Raw genomic sequence first — 19,710 nt, forward strand, 5'->3', positions numbered from 1 at the left:
TTTTATTGACTATGCAAAGGCATTCGACTGTGTGGATCATAACAAATTATGGATAACTTTGCAAAGAATGGGAATTCCACATTTAATTGTGCTCATGAGGAACCTGTACATAGATCAAGAGGCAGTTGTTCAGACAGAACAAGGGGATACTGATTGTTTTAAAGCCAGGAAGGTGTGCATCAGGGTTGTATCCTTTTACCATATCTATTCAATCTGTATGCTGAGCAAATAATACGAGAAGCTAGACTATTTGAAGAAGAACAGAGCATCAGGATTGGAGGAAGATTCGTTAACAACCTGTGTTATGCAGATGACACAACCTCGCTTGCTGAAAGTGAAGAGGACTTGAAGCACTTAATAATGAAGATCAGAAACCATAGCCTTCAGTATGGATTACACCTCAACATAAAGAAAACAAAAATCCTCACAACTGGACCAATGAGCAACATCATGATAAATGGAGAAAAAATTGAAGTTGTCAAGGATTTCATTTTACTTGGACCCACAATCAACAGCCATGGAAGCAGCGGTCAAGAAATCAAAAGACGCATTGCATTGGGCAAATCTGCTGCAAAGGACCTCTTTAAAGTGTTGAGGAGCAAAGATGTCACCTTGAAGACTAAGGTGCGCCTGACCCAAGCCATGGTATTTTCAATCACATCATATGCATGTGAAAGCTGGACAATGAATAAGGAAGACTGAAGAAGAATTGATGCCTTTGAATTGTGGTGTTGGCGTAGAATATTGAATATACCATGGACTGCCAAAAGAATGAACAAATCTGTCTTAGAAGAAGTACAACCAGAATGCTCCTTAGAGGCAAGGATAGCGAGACTGTGTCTTACATACTTTGGACATGTTGTCAGGAGGGATCAGTCCCTGGAGAAGGACATTATGCTTGGCAGAGTACAGGGTCAACAGAAAAGAGGAAGACCCTCAATGAGGTGGATTGACACAGTGGCTGCAACGATGAGCTCAAGCATAACAAAGAGTATAAGGATAGCTCAAGACTGGGCAGTGTTTTGTTCTGTTGTGCATAGGGTCGCTATGAGTTGGAACCAACTCGACGGTACCTAACAACAACAACAACATCTACTTGAACTAAGAAGCACACTCCTCACAAGTATTATTTTATGTTTTTTAGTCCAGTTTAATCTTTGAAGTGTTGGCTTTGGGAATGGTCTCAGTTCTGTGTTAACAGAGAGTCTGGGGGCCACGTCTTCTGGGGTTCCTGTAGTCTCAGACCATTAAGTCTGGTCTTTTTATGTGAATTTTAGTTCTCACCACACTTTTCTCCTGCTCGGTCAGGGACCGTGTTTTATTTCCTGTCAGGGTGGTCATTGGTGGTAGCTGGGCACCATCTAGTTCTTCTGATCTCAGGCTGAGGGAGTCTCTGGTTTATGTGGTTCTTTTGTTTCTTGGGCTAATATATTCCTTGTCTCTTTGGTGTTCTTCATTCTCCTTTGCTGCAGGTGGGTTGGGATCAATTGATGATTGCTCCCAATCTTTTGAGACCCCAGACAGTACTCACCAAAGTGGGATGCAGAACATTTTCCTAATAAACTTTGTTATAGATGTCCCTCGAATCTGTGGTCCCCAGACCCCCAGCCCTGCTACTCTGTCCCTCAAAGTATTTGGTTGTGTTCAGGAAACTTCTTAGATTATTCTAGTTGTCCTGATAGCCCCTGTATTGTGCGTTGCCCTTCCCTTCACCTAAGATGACTCTTGTCTGCTATCTAGTTAGAGAATTTCCCTCTCTTTCCCTCCCCACCCTCATTTCCCTCCCCACCCTCATAACCATCAAAGGATGTTTTCGTCTGTGTTTAAATCTTTTCTTGAGTTCTTATAATAGTGGTCTCATGCAATATTTTCCTTTTGCGATGGGCTAATTTCACTCAGCATAATACCTTCCAGATTCATCCCTGTTGTGAGATATTTCTAGGCTTCACTGTCGTTCTTCATCATCGCGTAGTATTCCATTGTGTGAATATACCATGATTTCTTTATCCATTTGTCTGTTCAGGGGCACCTAGGTTGTTCCCATCTTTTTGCTATTGTGAACATTGATGCAACAAACATGGGTGTACATATATCTATTCATGTGACAGCTCTTATTTCTCCAGGATTTATTCCAAGGAGTGGGATTGCCGGATCATATGGTAGTTCTATTTCTAGCTTTTTAAGGAAGTGCCAAATCGGTTTCCAAAGTGGTTGTACCATTTTACATTCCCATCAGCAGTGCATAAGTGTTCCAGTGTCTCCACAACCTCTCCAGCATTTCTTATTTTGTGTTTTTTGGATTAATGCTTGCCTTGTTGGGGTGAGATGGTATCTCATTGTAGTTTTCAACTGCATTTCTCTAATGGCTAATGATCGTGAGCATTTCCTCATGTAACTGTTAGATGCCTGAATGTCTTCTTTGGTGAAATGTCTGTTTATATCCTTTGCCCATTTTTTAAGTGGGTTATTTGTCTTTTTGTGATTGAAGTTTTGCAGCATCTTATAGATTTTAGAGATTAGACCCTGATCAGATATGTCACAGCCAAAATTTTTTTTTCCCACTCTGTAGGTTGTCTTTTTACTCTTTTGGTGAAGTCTTTTGAGGCACCTAAGTGTTTGATTTTTAGGAGCTCCCAGTTATATGGTTTCTCGCCTGGTGTTTGTGCATTGTTAGTTACGTTTTGCGTTCTGTTTATGCTATTTATTAGGGCTCCTAGTGTTTTTACTTCCATGATCTTTATCGTTTTAGATTTTATATTTAGGTCTTTGATCCATTTTGAGTTAGTTTTTGTGCATGGTGTGAGGTATGGGTCTTGTTTTGTTTTTTTGCAGATGGATATCCAGTTATGCCAGCATCATTTGTTAAAGAGACTGTCTTTTCCTCATTTAATGGACTTTGGGCCTTTGTCAAATATCAACCCCTCATCGGTGGATGAATTTACTTCTGGATTCTCAATTGTGTTCCATTAGTCTATTTATGTGGTGTTGTACCAGTACCAGGCTGTTTTTACTACTGTGGTGGTATAATAGGTTCTAAAATCAGGTAGTGTGAGGCCTCCCACTTCGTTCTTCTTTAGTAATGCTTTACTTATCTGGGCCTCTTCCCTTTCCATATGAATATTGTTGGAATTTGGATCGGGATTACACATTGTCTCTGTGGATCACTTTGGGTAGAATTGACATTTTCACAATGTTGAGTCTTCCTATCCATGAGCAAGGTATGTTTGTCCACTTATGTAGGTCTCTTTTGGTTTCTTGCAGTAGTGTCTTGTAGTTTTCTTTGTATAGGTCTTTTACGTCTCTGGTTAGATGTATTCCTAAATATTTTATCTTCTTGAGGGCTGTTGTAAATGGTATTCATTTGGTGATTTCCTCTTTGGAGTTCTCTTTGTTGGTGTAGAGGAATCCAACAGATTTTTGTATGTTTATCTTGTATCCTGATTCTTTGCTGAAATCTTCTATTAGTTCCAGTAGTTTTCCCGTGGGTTCTTTGGGGTTTTCTGTGCATAAGACCATATCATCTGCAAATAGGGATACTTTTACTTCTTCCTTACCAATTTGGATGCCCTTTATTTCTTTTTCTTGCCTTATTGCTCTGGCTAGGACCTCTAGCACAGTGTTGAATAAGGGTGGTGATAAAGGGCATCCTTGTCTGGTTCCTGTTCTCCAGGAGGATGCTTTCAGATTCTCTCCATTTAGGATGGTATTGGCTGTTGGCTTTGTATAAATGCCACTTATTATGTTGAGGAATTTCCCTTCTATTCCTATTTTGCTGAGAGTTTTTATCATGAATATGCAGGTGTTGGACGTTGTCAAATGCCTTTTCTGCATCAATTGATAAGATCATGTGGTTCTTGTCTTTTGTTTTACTTATGTGATGGATTACATTGATTGTTTTTCTAATATTGAGCTATCCCTGCATACCTGGTATGAATCCCACTTGGTCATGGTGAATTATTTTTGTGATATGTTGTTGAATTCTATTGGCTAGAATTTTGTTGAAGATTTTTACGTCTATGTTCATGAGGGATATTGGTCTGTAATTTTCTTTTTTTTTTGTGGTGTCTTTACCTGGTTTTGGTATCAGGGTTATGCTGGCTTCATTGAATGAGTTTGAGAGTATTCCATTCTCTTCTGTGCTCTGAAATACCTTTAGTAGTAGTGGTGCTAACTTTCTCTGAAAGCTTGGTAGAATTCTCCAGTGAAGCCATCAGGGCCAGGGCTTTTTTGTTGTTGTTGTTGGGAGTTTTTTAATTACCTTTTCAATCTCTTCTTTGGCTATAGGTTTATTTAGTTGTTCTACCTCTGTTTGCCTTAGTTTAGGTAGGTAATGTGTTTCTAGAAATTTGTCCATTTCCTCTAGGTTTTCAAATTTGTTGGAGTACAATTTTTCATACTATTCTGTTATGATTCTTTTAATTTCATTTCGGTCTGTTGTGATATCACCCCTCTTATTTCTTATTTGGGTTATTTGCTTCCTCTTGTATTTTTCTTTTGTCAGTTTGGTCAATGGTTTGTCCATTTTGTTGATCTTTTCAAAGGACCAGTTTTTGGTCTTTTTAACTTTTTCAATTGTTTTACATTTAATTCTGCTCTAGTTTTTATTATTTTCTTTCTTCTGGTTAAAATGGCTTCTTTTGCTGTTCTCTTTCTACTTGTTCTAGTTATTGGGTTAATGTTTTGATTTTGGCCCTTTTTTCTTTTTTGGATGTGTGCATTTATTGCTGTAAACTGGCCTCTGATCACTGCTTTGGCTGTGTCCCAAAGGTGCTGCTAGGCTGTTGTTTTCATTCCCATTTGAATCTGAGAATTTCTTTATTCTGTCCTTAATTTCTTGTATAACCCACTAGTTTTTGAGTAAGGTGTTGTTCAGTTTCCATGTATTTGATTTTTTTCCCCCTTGCTTTTTCTGTAATTGATTTCTACTCTTATGGCTTTATGGTCAGAAAAGATGCTTTGTAATAAATCGATATTTTATATTCTGTTAAGGGTTACTTTGTGGATTAATATGTGGTTTACTCTGGAGAATGTTCCATACGCTTTGGAGAAGAAAGTATACTTGCCTGCTGTTTGGTGGAGTGTTCTCTATATGTCTATGAGATCAAGTTGGTTGGTTGTGGCATATAGATCTTCCATGTCTTTATCAAGCTTCTTTGTGGATGCTTCGTCCTTCACCAAAAGTTGTGTGTTGAAGTCTTCTACTATTACTGTGGAGCTGTCTATCTCTCTTTTCAATGTCATTAGAGTTTGTTTTATGTATTCTGGAGCCCTGTCGTTGGATGCGTAAATATTTACTATGTTTATGTCCTCCTGGTGTACTGACCCTTTAGTCATTATGTAGTGTCCTTCCTTATCCTTTGTGGTAGATTTTGCTTTAAAGTTTATTTTGTCAGAGATTAATACTGTCACTCCTGCTGATTTTTGATTGTTGTTTGCTTGATATATTTTTTTCCATCTTTTGAGTTTTAGTTTGTTTGTGCCTTTGAATCTAAGGTGTGTCTCTTATAGGCAGCATATAGGTGGATTGTGTTCTTTTATCCATTCTGTGACTCTCTGTCTCTTTATTGGTGTATTCAGTCCATTTACATTCAAGGTAATTATTGATAGGTATGAGTTTAGTGCTATCGTTTTGATGTTTTGTGTGTGTGTTGTTGCAAGTTTCTTTGTTCAGTTAATTTTCTGCACTGAGTTGTTTTTCTTTATGTATTTTCATCGTTGTTGATTTTGTATTCCTGAGTCTTTATGTTTTTCGTCTTTTTTATTTTGATGTGTAAGTTTGTTAGTTCCCTTTGTGGTTACCTTAATATTACCTCTGTTGTTCTAAGTTTAAACCAATCTTTTATTTCTTGATATCACCTTGACTTCGTCTCCATATGAAAGTTTTGCGAGTACATTATTTAGTCCCTCTTTTTTGTTTTAATGTTATCATCTTTTGCGTATTGACATCTCTGTTTCCTTATTCTCAGTGTTTTAGCTTTGATTTATTTTCATGACTTCCCTATCTGGTTGACATCTGGTTGTTCTATCCTGTGTTCTACTCGTAGGTTGTTATCTGATATTCCTGATTTTCTAACCAGAGGACTCCTTTTAGTATTTGTTGTAATTTGGTTTGGTTTTTACAAATTCCCTGAACTTCTTTTTATCTGGAAATGCCCAAATTTCGCCATCATATTTGATGGTGAATTTTTTTCCTTCAAGGCTTTGTGTATGTCATCCCATTGCCTTCTTGCCTGCATGGTTTCTGCTGAGTGGTCATAGCTTAGTCTTATTGGCTCTCCTTTGTAGATGACTTTTTGTTTATCTCTAGCCACTCTTAAAATTCTCTCTTTATCTTTGGTTTTGGAAAGTTTGCTTGTAGTATGTCTTGGTGAGTTTCTTTAGGGATCTACCCTGTATGGGATTTGATAAGCTTCCTGGATAGATACCTTCTTGTCTTTCATGATATCAGAGAATTTTTCTGCCAACAAATCTTCACAATTCTCTGTGTGTTTTCTGTTATTCTTCTCCTGTTCTGGTACTCCAATCACGTGTAGGTCATTCCTCTCGATAGAGTCCCATATAATTCTTAGGGTTTCTTCATTTTTTTTAATTCTTTTACCTGATTTTTCCTCAGATAAATTGGTGTCAAGTCTTTATCTTCAATCTCACTAATTCTGACTTCCATTGCCTCAACCCTGCTCCTGTGACTCTCTATTGAGTTGTCTAATTCTTAAATTTTATTGTCACTCTTTTGAATTTCTGTCTGTTGTCTCCCTATGGATTCTTGTAGCCTGTTAAGTTTGTCATTATGCTCTTGTAGAACCTTAAGTTCCTCTGTTGCTTTGTCTGTGTGTTCCTTGGCTTGGTCTGCATTTTACCTGATCTCCTTCCTGATCTCTCGAAGAACTCTGTAAATTAGTTTTTTGAATTCTGCCTCTGGTAATTCCAAGAGTTTCTCTTCCTCTGGGAGATTTCTTGGTTCTTTGTTTTGGTCACTTGCTGGAGCCATCATAGTCTGCCTGTTTACGTGATTTGATATTGACTGTTGTCTCTGAGCCATCAATAAGTTATTATGTTTATTTATTTTATGTTTGCTCACTGTGTCCTAGCTTCTTGTTTTGTTTTGGTATGCCCAAATAGGCTGGTCATGTGAGTTACTTTGATTATTGGTGTCTTTGAAGCTCTAATGTCCTGTCACCAGGTGGTTAGAGCTTTTACTTGGTATGTAAGTCCAGGAGTCTGTTTACTTTTCTTGTGTGAATTCAGCTCAGGTGTCCAAGTCATTGATCGCTGAGCCTGTGGTGCAGGCTCTCACCTACAGTCCTAGACGGGCAGGGCTATATAGGGGTGATTGGAGTAGACACAGGTATCTGGCTGCATTAGAGGGTTATGTGCTAAGCAAGGTAGGGGGCTGATGGCTGCCCCTGCGTGCCTGGATAGAAGGCATGTCCCTGTTCCCTAGAGTGCGTAGGAGGGTGGGTTTTGCAGCCAGACTTTGGGCAGCTGGTGTTGTGGCTGTAAGGACTGGGAGGCACCACTTATTCTTAGACCCCTGTCGCTGGTGGCTAGATACTGTGGGTGGAGCCACCAGTCCTCAGGCCCCTGATGTGAGTAGGTGAGGACCCTGCTTAATGGGCAGGGTGGTGTCAAAGGTCATGAATCTGCCACTCCCTTTTAGCTGTGGCAATGGAAAATAGGCTTCAGGTATATACCCTGTTGTACTGTGTTAATGAGGGCCTCCGCTGTTGAAATGGGCCCACACAGGTCTAGCCTGGGGTTAGGCCTGTGCGTAGGCAAAGGGGCTGTGGCTGCCCTGAGTTCCTGGCTTAGGGGAACTGGCAGATTATTTTTTCCTGTTTGTTAATTTGTTCCCTCTCCAAAGCCAGGAAAATGGCTCAGGGTTCGCAAGGTTCCCACTTCTAGCCCAGGGGTCATGGCAATCTCTGAAGCTGAACTGGGACTGGAGCAGAGCGGGGAGGGAGCAGGTAAATAGGAGGGAGAGTTACTTCCCAGATGAGAGAAGGGCCTATTTGATCTTGTGCAAGGTTAGACACTTGCACTTAACTTTTGCAGCATCAGCGTAATTTCTCCCTGGTTCTGGAGGCTTGACCAGACTCTGCTTGCCTCAGCCTGTGTGTGCTGGCCAATCCAGCCTGCAGGGTGCCAGCCAGGTCAGGTTTAGCAAATCCTCGCTGCTTCTGAACTGTCTTTCCCTCCTCCTGCCGCTCATTCCTACTCCTCATTTTGTCTTGGATGTTCGGGGCTCCTAGACTGTCATATATAATTGATTCATTTTTTTTTTTTTTTTTTTTGGGTCTTTGTTGTAAGGAACATAGGAAGTGTCTGACTACTCTGCCATCTTGGCCCCACCCAAAACTATGTATTCTTACTAATAACATATATTGGTGTAACCTCTAAGGAAGGCAATGTGGCAACATCTGTCAAAATTCAAAATATATGTGCACTTTGAAGAGTAATTCAACTACTAGAAATGTATCCTTCGTGTATATTTTACCAAAAACATTATACATTACAGCAATACTTGTGATACTTGAAGACTAGAAAAACTTTTGTGGTATTTTTTAAGATGTCCATCGAAACAGGACTGTTAAAAAACTCTGATATTTCCATACAGTGGGATACTAAGCAAGGTATAGAATAGTATGTATAAAAAAGGATGTCGCATGTGTGGGGCTGGATATATGTGTGTGTCTTTTTTTTTTTTTTTTTTTTTAGTCTGTAAGCTGTCTCTCAAAGGATATATTGTAAACTGATAATGATAATTATACCAAAAAAGAAACCAAGGGGATTGGGGTAGAGAAAAGAGAGGAAGGCATATTTTCACTTTATACTCTTTTTTTTTTTTTTACTTTTTGTATCATAATGTATTATGTATTGTACAAATAATGTTTAAAGGGATACAAACTAAAGGAAAAATGGATAAAGGAAGCTTTTCCTTAACAGGTGCATTTTATGATAAAGTAGAACATGGTTCAAATTCTAACTATGTCATTTGCTAAAAGTATAACCTCAAGCAAATTATTGTACCTTTCTGAACCTCAGTTTCCTTGTTTATAAAATGTAAACAAAAAGAGCACCTACTGGATATGGTTGATATGCAAATTAAATGAATGCTATAAACAACTAAGCACAGTGTCAGGCAAATGTAAAGCATTTAGTATAAATGGTAGTTATTATTTTGTCATATAAGCCTCACAAAAGTCTTATTAGGCAGGGAGGAAAGCTGTCTGTTGTTGTTACCCCTCCCTATTTAACAAGTGAGGTAAGTAGAATTTGATTCAGTAGATTCTAAATCTCATTTTCTTTCATTCACATCTGAATCCAGGAAAAAAAAAAAACTCTGAGAAAGTAAGCTCTTCATATTTGAGGCAGTGATTACAGTGAAGCTCAAGTCTAGACAATATGTGTTACAAACCCCCGTTTTTCAGCAATTGACCATAACATCACTCTTTACACAGAGAACTACCTTGTTACTACTAGATAAAAGACAGTGTAGAGTGTATAAAATAGCCATGACTCAAGACGGTCCCTCACCAAGCAAGCTTAAAGGTGCTCAGTCCTACTAAAGCTGCCATAACTAAGAATGTTAAACTTGTTTATGAACCAAGGATAAGAATGATGAACTATCTCTCAACTCTTTATTTCCTGTTTCCAGGGTACGACCGTATTGCCACTACTGTCTTCAATCATGTTTGATTGCAAGGAGTTTCCCAACCCAGAGAAGTTTGACCCAGGCCACTTTTTAGATAAAAATGGCAGCTTCAAGAAAACAGAATATTTCGTGCCTTTTTCCCTTGGTAAATACAAATAAACCCACCCAAACCACACATATGCACACTTTGGACAATTTTTAGTTCCACTGAATTTATTACATCACTAAGCAATCCATTGATGATAGCAAAGTCAATCATTTCACACTTTTATAACCAAATTTAGATAGAGACATTTAAGTCTCTCCCCAGTAGAATCAAATACATCACTCAGGGACTATTTTGTGGTTTGGTAATTGAATACAATGGCAGTTTAATTAAAGAAAAACAAGTCAGTCCAATTCAGATGTTATGTATTACCAGACAACAGAAAGACCTGCCTTTGCAAACTTTTGTTTGTTGATCTTTCCTTTATAAAATTGACTCTTCTGACACAAAATGTAGCTGTTAGCTGTTGTTAATTTTCTGTTTCTTAGAGCCAGAGGCCATTAAAGAGACCTTGGCCATTTCATTTTCCTTCTTCCTCTTTGAAATTTAGAGACCACATACCCTTGCAGCTATACAAGAGTTGGTTAGCTCCCAGTTACTATTTCCCATAAGGTCATAAAGACAATTTATGATTGATTGAACACATATTTTTTCCTTGTTATTCTATGCTGCTCATTTGATTATTATTTTAAAAAAAACAACACTAAATATGTTTTGTTTCTACCTGCAAAGATAATACATGTTCAACATAAAATAATGGAAAATTCAGAAAAGCAAAATAAAAAATTATCTACAATCTGACCCTACAGAGATAATCACTGTATTTTACTGTATATACTTCAAGCTTCACATGTCTGTCAGTTTGTCATACTGTGGGGGCTAAAGTATTGCTGTGGTGCTGGAAGTTATACCACTGGTATTCAAGTACCAGCATGGTCACCCATGCCAGACAGGCTTCAGCTGAGCTTCCACCTAAGACAGACTAGGCAGAAGGACCCGGTGGGCTACTTCTGAAAAGAATTAGCCAGAGAAAACCTTACGAATAGCAGCAGAACATTGTCTGATATAGTGCCAGAAGATGAGCCCCTAAGGTGGGCAGGCGCTCAAAATACGACTGGGTAAGAGCTGCCTCCTCAAAGTAGGATTGACCTTAATGACGTAGGTGGAGTCAAGCTTTTGGGACCTTCGTTTGCTGATGTGGCATGACTCAAACTGAGAAGAAACAGCTGTAAACATCCACTAATATTTGGAATGTGGAATGTATGAAGTACTTATCTAGGAATATTGGAAATTGTCAAAAATGAAACGGCACACATAAACATCCATATCCTAGGTATTAGTGAGCTGAAATGGACTGGTATTGGCAATTTTGAATCCAACAGTCATATCTTCTATGCCAGGAATGACAAATCGTAGAGGAATGGCATTGCATTCATCTTCAAAAAGAACATTTCAAGATCTGTCCTGAAGTACAATGCTGTCAGTGATAGAATAATATCCGTACACCGTAAAGGAAGACCAGTTAATTCAACTGTTATTCAAATTTACGCACCAACCACTAAGGACAAAGATGAAGAAATTGAAGATTTTTACCAACATCTGTAGTCTGAAATTGATCAGACTTGCAGTCAAGAGGCACTGATAATTACTGGTGATTAGAACGTGAAAGTTAGAGATGAAGAGGAAACATTGGTAGATGGACAATATGGCCTTGGTGATAGAAACAATGCTGGAGATGGCATGATTGAATTTTGCAAGACCAATGACTTCTTCATTGTTATTACCTTTTTCACCAAGATAAATGGCAACTATACACGTGAACCTTGCCAGACAGAAGTCACAGGAATCAAATTGACTACATCTGTGGAAAAAGACTATGGAAAAGATTGATATCGTTAGTCAGAACAAGGCCAGGGGCTGACTGTGGAACAAGACTGTCAATTACTCATATGCAAGTTCAAGTTGAAACTGAAGAAAATACGGATAGGTCCGTGAGGGCCAGAGTATGACCTTGAGCATATCCCACCTGAATTTAGAGACCATCTCAAGAATAGATTTGATATGTTGAACACTAATGATCAAGAACCAGACAAGTTGTGTAATGACACCAAGGACATCATACATTAAGAAAGCAAGAGGTCATTAAAAAGACAGGAAAAAAAAAGACCTAAATTGATGTCAGAAGAGTCTCTGAAACTTACTCTTTGAATGTAGAGTAGTGAAAGGAAGAAATGATGAAGTAAAAGAGTTCGATATAAGATTTTATCAATTGATGCAGGAAAGGCATTTGACAAAGTTCAACACCCATTCATGATAAAAACTCTCAGCAAAATAGGAATAGAAGGGAAATTCCTCAACATAATAAGTGGCATTTATACAAAGCCAACAGCCAATACCATCCTAAATGGAGAGAATCTGAAAGCATCCTCCTGGAGAACAGGAACCAGACAAGGATGCCCTTTATCACCACCCTTATTCAACACTGTGCTAGAGGTCCTAGCCAGAGCAATAAGGCAAGAAAAAGAAATAAAGGGCATCCAAATTGGTAAGGAAGAAGTAAAAGTATCCCTATTTGCAGATGATATGGTCTTATGCACAGAAAACCCCAAAGAACCCACGGGAAAACTACTGGAACTAATAGAAGATTTCAGCAAAGAATCAGGATACAAGATAAACATACAAAAATCTGTTGGATTCCTCTACACCAACAAAGAGAACTCCAAAGAGGAAATCACCAAATGAATACCATTTACAACAGCCCTCAAGAAGATAAAATACTTAGGAATACATCTAACCAGAGACGTAAAAGACCTATACAAAGAAAACTACAAGACACTACTGCAAGAAACCAAAAGAGACCTACATAAGTGGACAAACATACCTTGCTCATGGATAGGAAGACTCAACATTGTGAAAATGTCAATTCTACCCAAAGTGATCTACAGAGACAATGTGTAATCCCGATCCAAATTCCAACAATATTCATATGGAAAGGGAAGAGGCCCAGATAAGTAAAGCATTACTAAAGAAGAACGAAGTGGGAGGCCTCACACTACCTGATTTTAGAACCTATTATACCACCACAGTAGTAAAAACAGCCTGGTACTGGTACAACACCACATAAATAGACTAATGGAACACAATTGAGAATCCAGAAGTAAATTCATCCACCGATGAGGGGTTGATATTTGACAAAGGCCCAAAGTCCATTAAATGAGGAAAAGACAGTCTCTTTAACAAATGATGCTGGCATAACTGGATATCCATCTGCAAAAAAACAAAACAAGACCCATACCTCACACCATGCACAAAAACTAACTCAAAATGGATCAAAGACCTAAATATAAAATCTAAAACGATAAAGATCATGGAAGTAAAAACACTAGGAGCCCTAATAAATAGCATAAACAGAATACAAAACGTAACTAACAATGCACAAACACCAGGCGAGAAACCAGATAACTGGGAGCTCCTAAAAATCAAACACTTAGGTGCCTCAAAAGACTTCACCAAAAGAGTAAAAAGACAACCTACAGAGTGGGAAAAAAATTTTGGGCTGTGACATATCTGATCAGGGTCTAATCTCTAAAATCTATAAGATGCTGCAAAACTTCAATCACAAAAAGACAAATAACCCACTTAAAAAATGGGCAAAGGATATGAACAGACATTTCACCAAAGAAGACATTTAGGCATCTAACAGTTACATGAGGAAATGCTCACGATCATTAGCCATTAGAGAAATGCAGTTGAAAACTACAATGAGATACCATCTCACCCCAACAAGGCAAGCATTAATCCAAAAAACACAAAATAAGAAATGCTGGAGAGGTTGTGGAGACACTGGAACACTTATGCACTGCTAGTGGGAATGTAAAATGGTACAACCACTTTGGAAATGGATTTGGCACTTCCTTAAAAAGCTAGAAATAGAACTACCATATGATCCGGCAATTCCACTCCTTGGAATATGTCCTGGAGAAATAAAAGCTGTCACATGAATAGATGTATGTACACCCATGTTTGTTGCATCAGTGTTCACAGTAGCAAAAAGATGGGAACAACCTAGGTGCCCCTGAACGGACAAATGGATAAGCAAATTATGTTATATTTACACAATGGCATACTAAGCAATGATAAAGAACAGTGATGAACCGTGAAACGTAACATGGATGAATCAAGCTGAAAGAACTGAAGAAAGAATTCAAGCCTTGAATTGCAGTATTGAAGGATTCTACGGGGAAAATATTAAAGGATACAGGAAGCGTTAGAAAAAGATGGAAGGAATATACACAGTCACTATACCAAAAATGATTGGCCAATGTTCAACCATTTCAGGAGGTAACATATGGTCAGGAACCTATGGTACTGAAGGAAGAAGTTCAAGCTGCACTGAAGGCACTGGTGAAAAACAAGGCTCCAGGAATTGATGGAATACCAATTGAGATCTTTCAACAAATGGATGCAACATTGGAAGCACTCACTGGTCTATGCCAAGAAATTTGGAAGACAGCCACATTGCCAACGAGCTGGAAGAGATCTGTATTTATGCCTATTCCTAAGAAAGGTGATCCAACCAAATGTGGAGATTATCGAACAATATAATTAATATCACCCAGAAGTAAAATTTTGTTGAAGATCGTTCAAAAGTGGCTGCAGGAGTATATTGATAGGGAACCTCCAGATATTTAAGCCAGATTCAGAAGAGGATGTGGAACCAGGGATATCATTGCTGATGTCAGATGGATCCTGGCTGAAAGCAGAGAATACCAAAAAGTTATTTACCCATTTTTCTTGACTATGCAAAGGTATTTGGCTGTGTTAATCATAAAAAATTAGGGATAACATTGCGAAGAATGGGAATTCCAGAACACTTAATTGTGCTCATGAGGAACCTGTACATAGATCAAGACACAGTTGTTCCAACAGAAGAAGGGGATACTGCGTGGCTTGTGCGTCAGGGTTGGATCCTTTCACCATACTTATTCAATCTGTATGCTGAACAAATAACCCAAGAGGCTGGACTACATGAGGAAGAACAGGGCATCAGGATTGGAGGGAGACTCATTAATAACCTGCGATATGAAGATGACACAACATTGCTTGCTGAAAGTAAAAAGGACTTGAAGCACTTACTGATGATCAAAGACCACAGCCTTCAGTATGGATTACAACTCAACATAAAACAAAAATCCTCACAATTGGAGCAATAAGCAACATCATGAAAAACAGAAAAGATTGAAGTTGTCAAGGATTTCATTTTACTTGGATCCACAATCAACACCCTTGGAAGCAGCAGTCAAGAAATCAGAAGACGCATTGCATTGGGCAAATCTGCTGCAAAAAACCTCTTTAAAGTGTTGAAAAGCAGAGATGTCACCTTGAAGACTAAGGTGCATCTGACCCCAGCCATGGTGTTTTCAGTGGCTTCATATGCTTACGAAAGCTGGATGATGAATAAGGAAGACCAAAGAAGAATTAACGCCTTTGAATTATGGTGTTGGCGAAGAATTTTGAATATACCATGGGCTGCCAAACAAACCTGTCTTGGAGGAAGTACAACCAGAATGCTTCTCAGAAGCAAGGATGGCAAGGCTATGTCTGACATACTTTGGACATGTTATCAGGAGGGATCAGTCCCTGGAGAAGGACATCATGCTTGGTAGACAGCCAGCAAAAAAGAGGAAGACCCTTAACAAGATGGATTGACATGGTGGCTGCAACAGTGGGCTGAAGCGTAACAAGGATTGTGAGGATGGCGCAGGCCTGGGCAGTGTTTTGTTCTGTTGTACATAGGGTTGCTGTGAGTCAGAACTGACTCGACAGCACCTAACAACACCAATATACTTGAAACAATTGTTTATGTATATATAATAGATGTATATTTAAAAAATAAAATTTGGTTCATTCTGAATAATTATTTGATAAACTGTTTTTACTTAATATATTGTAATTAAAAATTGCCCATGGTATTAAGTATTCTTCCATATAAACATTTTTAGTTTGCATTGTATGCTGGATGCACAATGCTTTATTCAATCAATCCATTTAGATGGATATCTCGGCTTCCCCTAATTCATTAATATCATAAATAATGATTCAAGTGATACCCTCGTAGATGAATCTCTATTTCCTGCAGATAAATTCCCAGAAGGAGAATCACTGAATTAAGTAGTGTAAATTTCTTTAGAGAGTTTTGATATGTATTGCCAAATATCCCTCTAGAAAAATTGTACCCATTTTTTGTCCACCTGGAAATCCTGGTGGTGTAGTGGTTAAGTGCTATGGCTACTAACCAAAAGGTCGGCAGTTCGAAACCACCACATGCTCCTTGGAAACTCTATAGGGCAGTTCTACTCTGTCCTGTAGGGTCGCTATGAGTCAGAATTGACTCGACAGCAACGGATTTAGTTTTTGGTTTTTATTGCCCACCAGCAGTTTATGAGTTCAGCTTTCTGATTGATATGTTCAGTGGATTTGGGGGTACAGTGTATTTGAACATGAAGCAAGCTATTGAGATGTTTCCTTCTTTCAGGAAAACGGGCCTGTGTTGGAGAGAGCCTGGCCCGCATGGAGCTGTTCCTGTTCTTCACCACCATTATGCAGAACTTCTCCTTGAAGCCCCTAGTTGAGCCAAAGGAGCTAACCATCAAACCTGTTGTTACTGGGCTTCTCAACATCCCACCACCTTATAAGTTATGCTGTATTCCTAGATAAAAGAAGAACTTTTATCTTTTGATCATTTGCATTGTAAATCAAAGCAATTGCTTCCCCCCATTAGAAATTTATTACAAGTCTGTCTCTTCATTGTAAATACTGTTTAGGACAGAAATACTACTCACAAAAAACATGATGAACATTTGTTTAAATCTATAAATCCCTTGACAAAAATGACTGGGCTCTGAAAAGCCCAAGGGTACAAACATTATTCTCATAGTCTTTACTGTACTTTTTAGGCAGAGGTCCCCAGGCTAAGAAAAATTCCACTGCCTCAAGCAGTTTGCTTGGCCTGCCCTGCAACTTTGCTTTAGAATCTTAGTTCCTTTGCTTGGCCTGCCCTGTAACTTTGCATTAAAATCCTTGTAATGCATGAAGTTATATGTAATCCCCGTTGCCCCTGCATAGCATGATTAAGAATGTTGCTTATGGAACTTGTATGAACTCCCCGCTTGTAAACCCCTTAAAAATAACCCTTCCGCCCCCACTTTTTTTTTTTTTTTTTTGCCCTAGTGGAGCAGTCTTGGCAGCAGCAGCCCCAACTGTTTCCTTTTCTTGCACAATAAAATAAAGGCACCTTTCTACTCTCCCACTTCTGTTTCTTGTTTATTGGACAATACAGGTTACGCTGAGCAGAACCTGGGGTTTCCACCTGGTAACATTTCATAAACCAGCTCCAGTGCAACCAGACCAGGCCCACAGAAGGCCTTGATCAGGGACAGTCAGCAAATAGTGGAGATTTCACTACTTCTGTGCTTTTGGAGATCTCCTAATTTCTGTTGTTTTTAAGATTGACAAATTTATTGATTGGGCTATGTATATTTCGCTGTTTCCAGTGGAAATCACTTATATGATTTCTGACACATCCATGAAATAAAACCTTATTTCCACAATAGATTTCCTTTTTATGTTTGATTTTACTTCAAATCTCAAAAATTCCTTTTTACTGTAAATGAAATCTGTGTAGCTATGGGGAATCTCCAAGTAGGATAAGATAGATTAAATTAAATGATAACTTCCTATCACAAACTTCCTTTCCCACCCCACATATTTGTAATCATTGTTTTACACAGGACCTAAGGAGCCTGCTTGGATAAGAAGTCAAACCATGTCCGCAACTAGGATTCACACATATGTAGCTGTATCCTGTTCAGAAAGTGGTGAGGCAGGGCTGGGGTTTGCAGTGCAAGAGAGCAAGTTACAAGGAAGGACTGAGCGCCACTAAAAGAACAAGGACCCAGAAGAGAAGAGCAGCAGCAGCTGCCAAAGCAGTGGTCCAGGGGAGTGCAGAGAAAAGTAGCTGCTACAGAAGGATGGCTCAAATACAAGTGTCAAAAGAAACTGAGTCAATAATAAAATTAATCTATTAGATGAGGTTTATTCAGGCAGAAGGTTCATGAACCAGGTAGCACCAAACCACCTGTGGAAACATACTCCACCAGGTTATCAGCAGAGATTGGAATATTATCATGGATTGAATTGTGTCCCCCCAAAATATCTGTCAACTTGGCTAGGTCATAATTCACTTGTATGGCTGTATGATTGTCTACCGTTTTATCTTCTGATGTGATTTCCCTATATCTTGTAAGTCCTATCACTTTGATGTAATAAGATGGATTAGTGGCAGTTATACTGATGAGGTTTACAAGATTAGCATCTTAAGCCAATCTCTTTTGAGATATAAAAGAGAGAAGCGACCAGAGAGACATCAGGACCTCATTCCCCTAAGAAAGCAGTGCTGGGAGCAAAGCGCATCCTTTGGACCTGAGGTTCCAGCGCTGAGATGCTCTCAGACAAAGGGAAGACTGATGACCAGGACCTTCCTCCAGAGCCAACGGAGAGAGAAAGCCTTCCCCTGGAGCCTGTGCCCTGAATTTGGACGTGCTAGACTACTGAAACTGGGTTGGGTAGACTACTGGACCATGAGAGAATAAACTTCTCTTTGTTAAAGCCATCCATTTGTGGTATTTCTGTTATAACAGCACTAGATGTCTAAGACAATTATATTGACAAAATGCAAAGGCAAAAGCTTATTTCTGGTTAGCTCATACAATTTACTAATGAAATGCTGTCAGGATTTCATTGGTCAACGAGGGTGGGAGCAATGTCAGATTCTCACTGGTTAATGAGGGTGACCTGATTTACAGGAAAGCTAGGCTTAAATTTCAGTAAAGACAAGTTTTAGTGGTGCAACTTGACTACCAGTGCCATTTTGTCAGCCACGTGACTCTGTTTATATTTCATTTAACACAAGCCACCAGCCCAGACTCCAGAGACACTGGGAGCAAAAGGAACTTTAAAAATAGAGCTGAAGTACTTGGATTATATAGGTGGAAATTTTGAAATAGCAAATTTTGGATCTAAATTTTAAAGTGATTTATATAGGTGTATAGGGTCGCTATGAGTTGGAATGACTCAACGGCAATGGGTTTGGTTTGGTCTTTTTTAGGTGTTCTCTGCCTTCCTCCCACCCTCATCTTCATTTCCAAAGGGAATTTTGCCTTATGTCATTCAGATTCTTCCCCTTTACATTCAAAGGAGAGTTTTGAATTTGCCAGCTGGGTTCTGTTAAAAAAAAAAAAAAAAAAACTCACAGAAATTGAAACATATGGTTTATTCTGAGCAGTTACTCTATATGCTACCTCATGAGATGGTTGAACATCAACCAATTCTTTTTGGTACAATTCCTTTCCTCTGCTTTTGATGCTTCCTACATCTTTCAATTTTTTGCCCATAGAATCCTTCAGTATTACAACTTGAGCCTTGAATTTTTTCTTCAGTTCTTTCAGCTTGGGGAATGCTGAGCATGTTCTTCCCTTTTGGTTTTCTATCTCCAGGTCTTTGCACATGTCATCATAATACTTTGTCTTTTTGAACTGCCCTTTGAAATCTTCTATTCAGCTCTTTTACTTCAACAACATTTCTTCGATTCATTTTAGCTACTTGATGTTCAAGAGCAAGTTTCAGAGTCTCTCCTGACATCCATTTTGATCTTTTCTTTCTTTCCTGTCTTTTTAATGACTTTTTGCTTTCTTCATGTATAATATCCTTGATGTCATCCCACAACCCATCTGGTCTTCAGTCACTAGTGTTCAATGTGTCTAATCTATTATTGATTTGGTCTCTAAATTCAGGCAGGATATACTCAAGGTCATACTTCGGCTGTCATGGATGTTATTTAATTTTCTTCAGCTTCAGCTTGAACTTGCATATGAGCAATTGATGGTCTGTTTCAAAGTCAGCCCCTGGCCTTGTTCTGACTGATGATATTGAGCTTCTCCATCATCTCCTTCCA

General features: G+C 38.7%; 1 protein-coding gene across 1 annotated transcript in view; it reads left to right on the forward strand.

Annotated features, from left to right (window-relative positions):
• LOC100666635 (cytochrome P450 2C23-like) overlaps nucleotides 1–16,889 on the forward strand; it is a 52,158-nt gene extending 35,269 nt beyond the window's left edge. The window contains exons 8-9 of the mRNA XM_003408978.4: nucleotides 9,656–9,797; nucleotides 16,234–16,889. Of these exons, the coding sequence (XP_003409026.2) occupies nucleotides 9,656–9,797; nucleotides 16,234–16,415 (324 nt within the window). The 3' untranslated portion in view covers nucleotides 16,416–16,889. The remainder of the gene's footprint in view (nucleotides 1–9,655; nucleotides 9,798–16,233) is intronic.
• Nucleotides 16,890–19,710: the final 2,821 nt, after the last annotated feature.

Source organism: Loxodonta africana, chromosome 16 (genome assembly GCF_030014295.1).
Source record: "Loxodonta africana isolate mLoxAfr1 chromosome 16, mLoxAfr1.hap2, whole genome shotgun sequence".
NCBI lineage: Eukaryota > Metazoa > Chordata > Mammalia > Proboscidea > Elephantidae > Loxodonta > Loxodonta africana.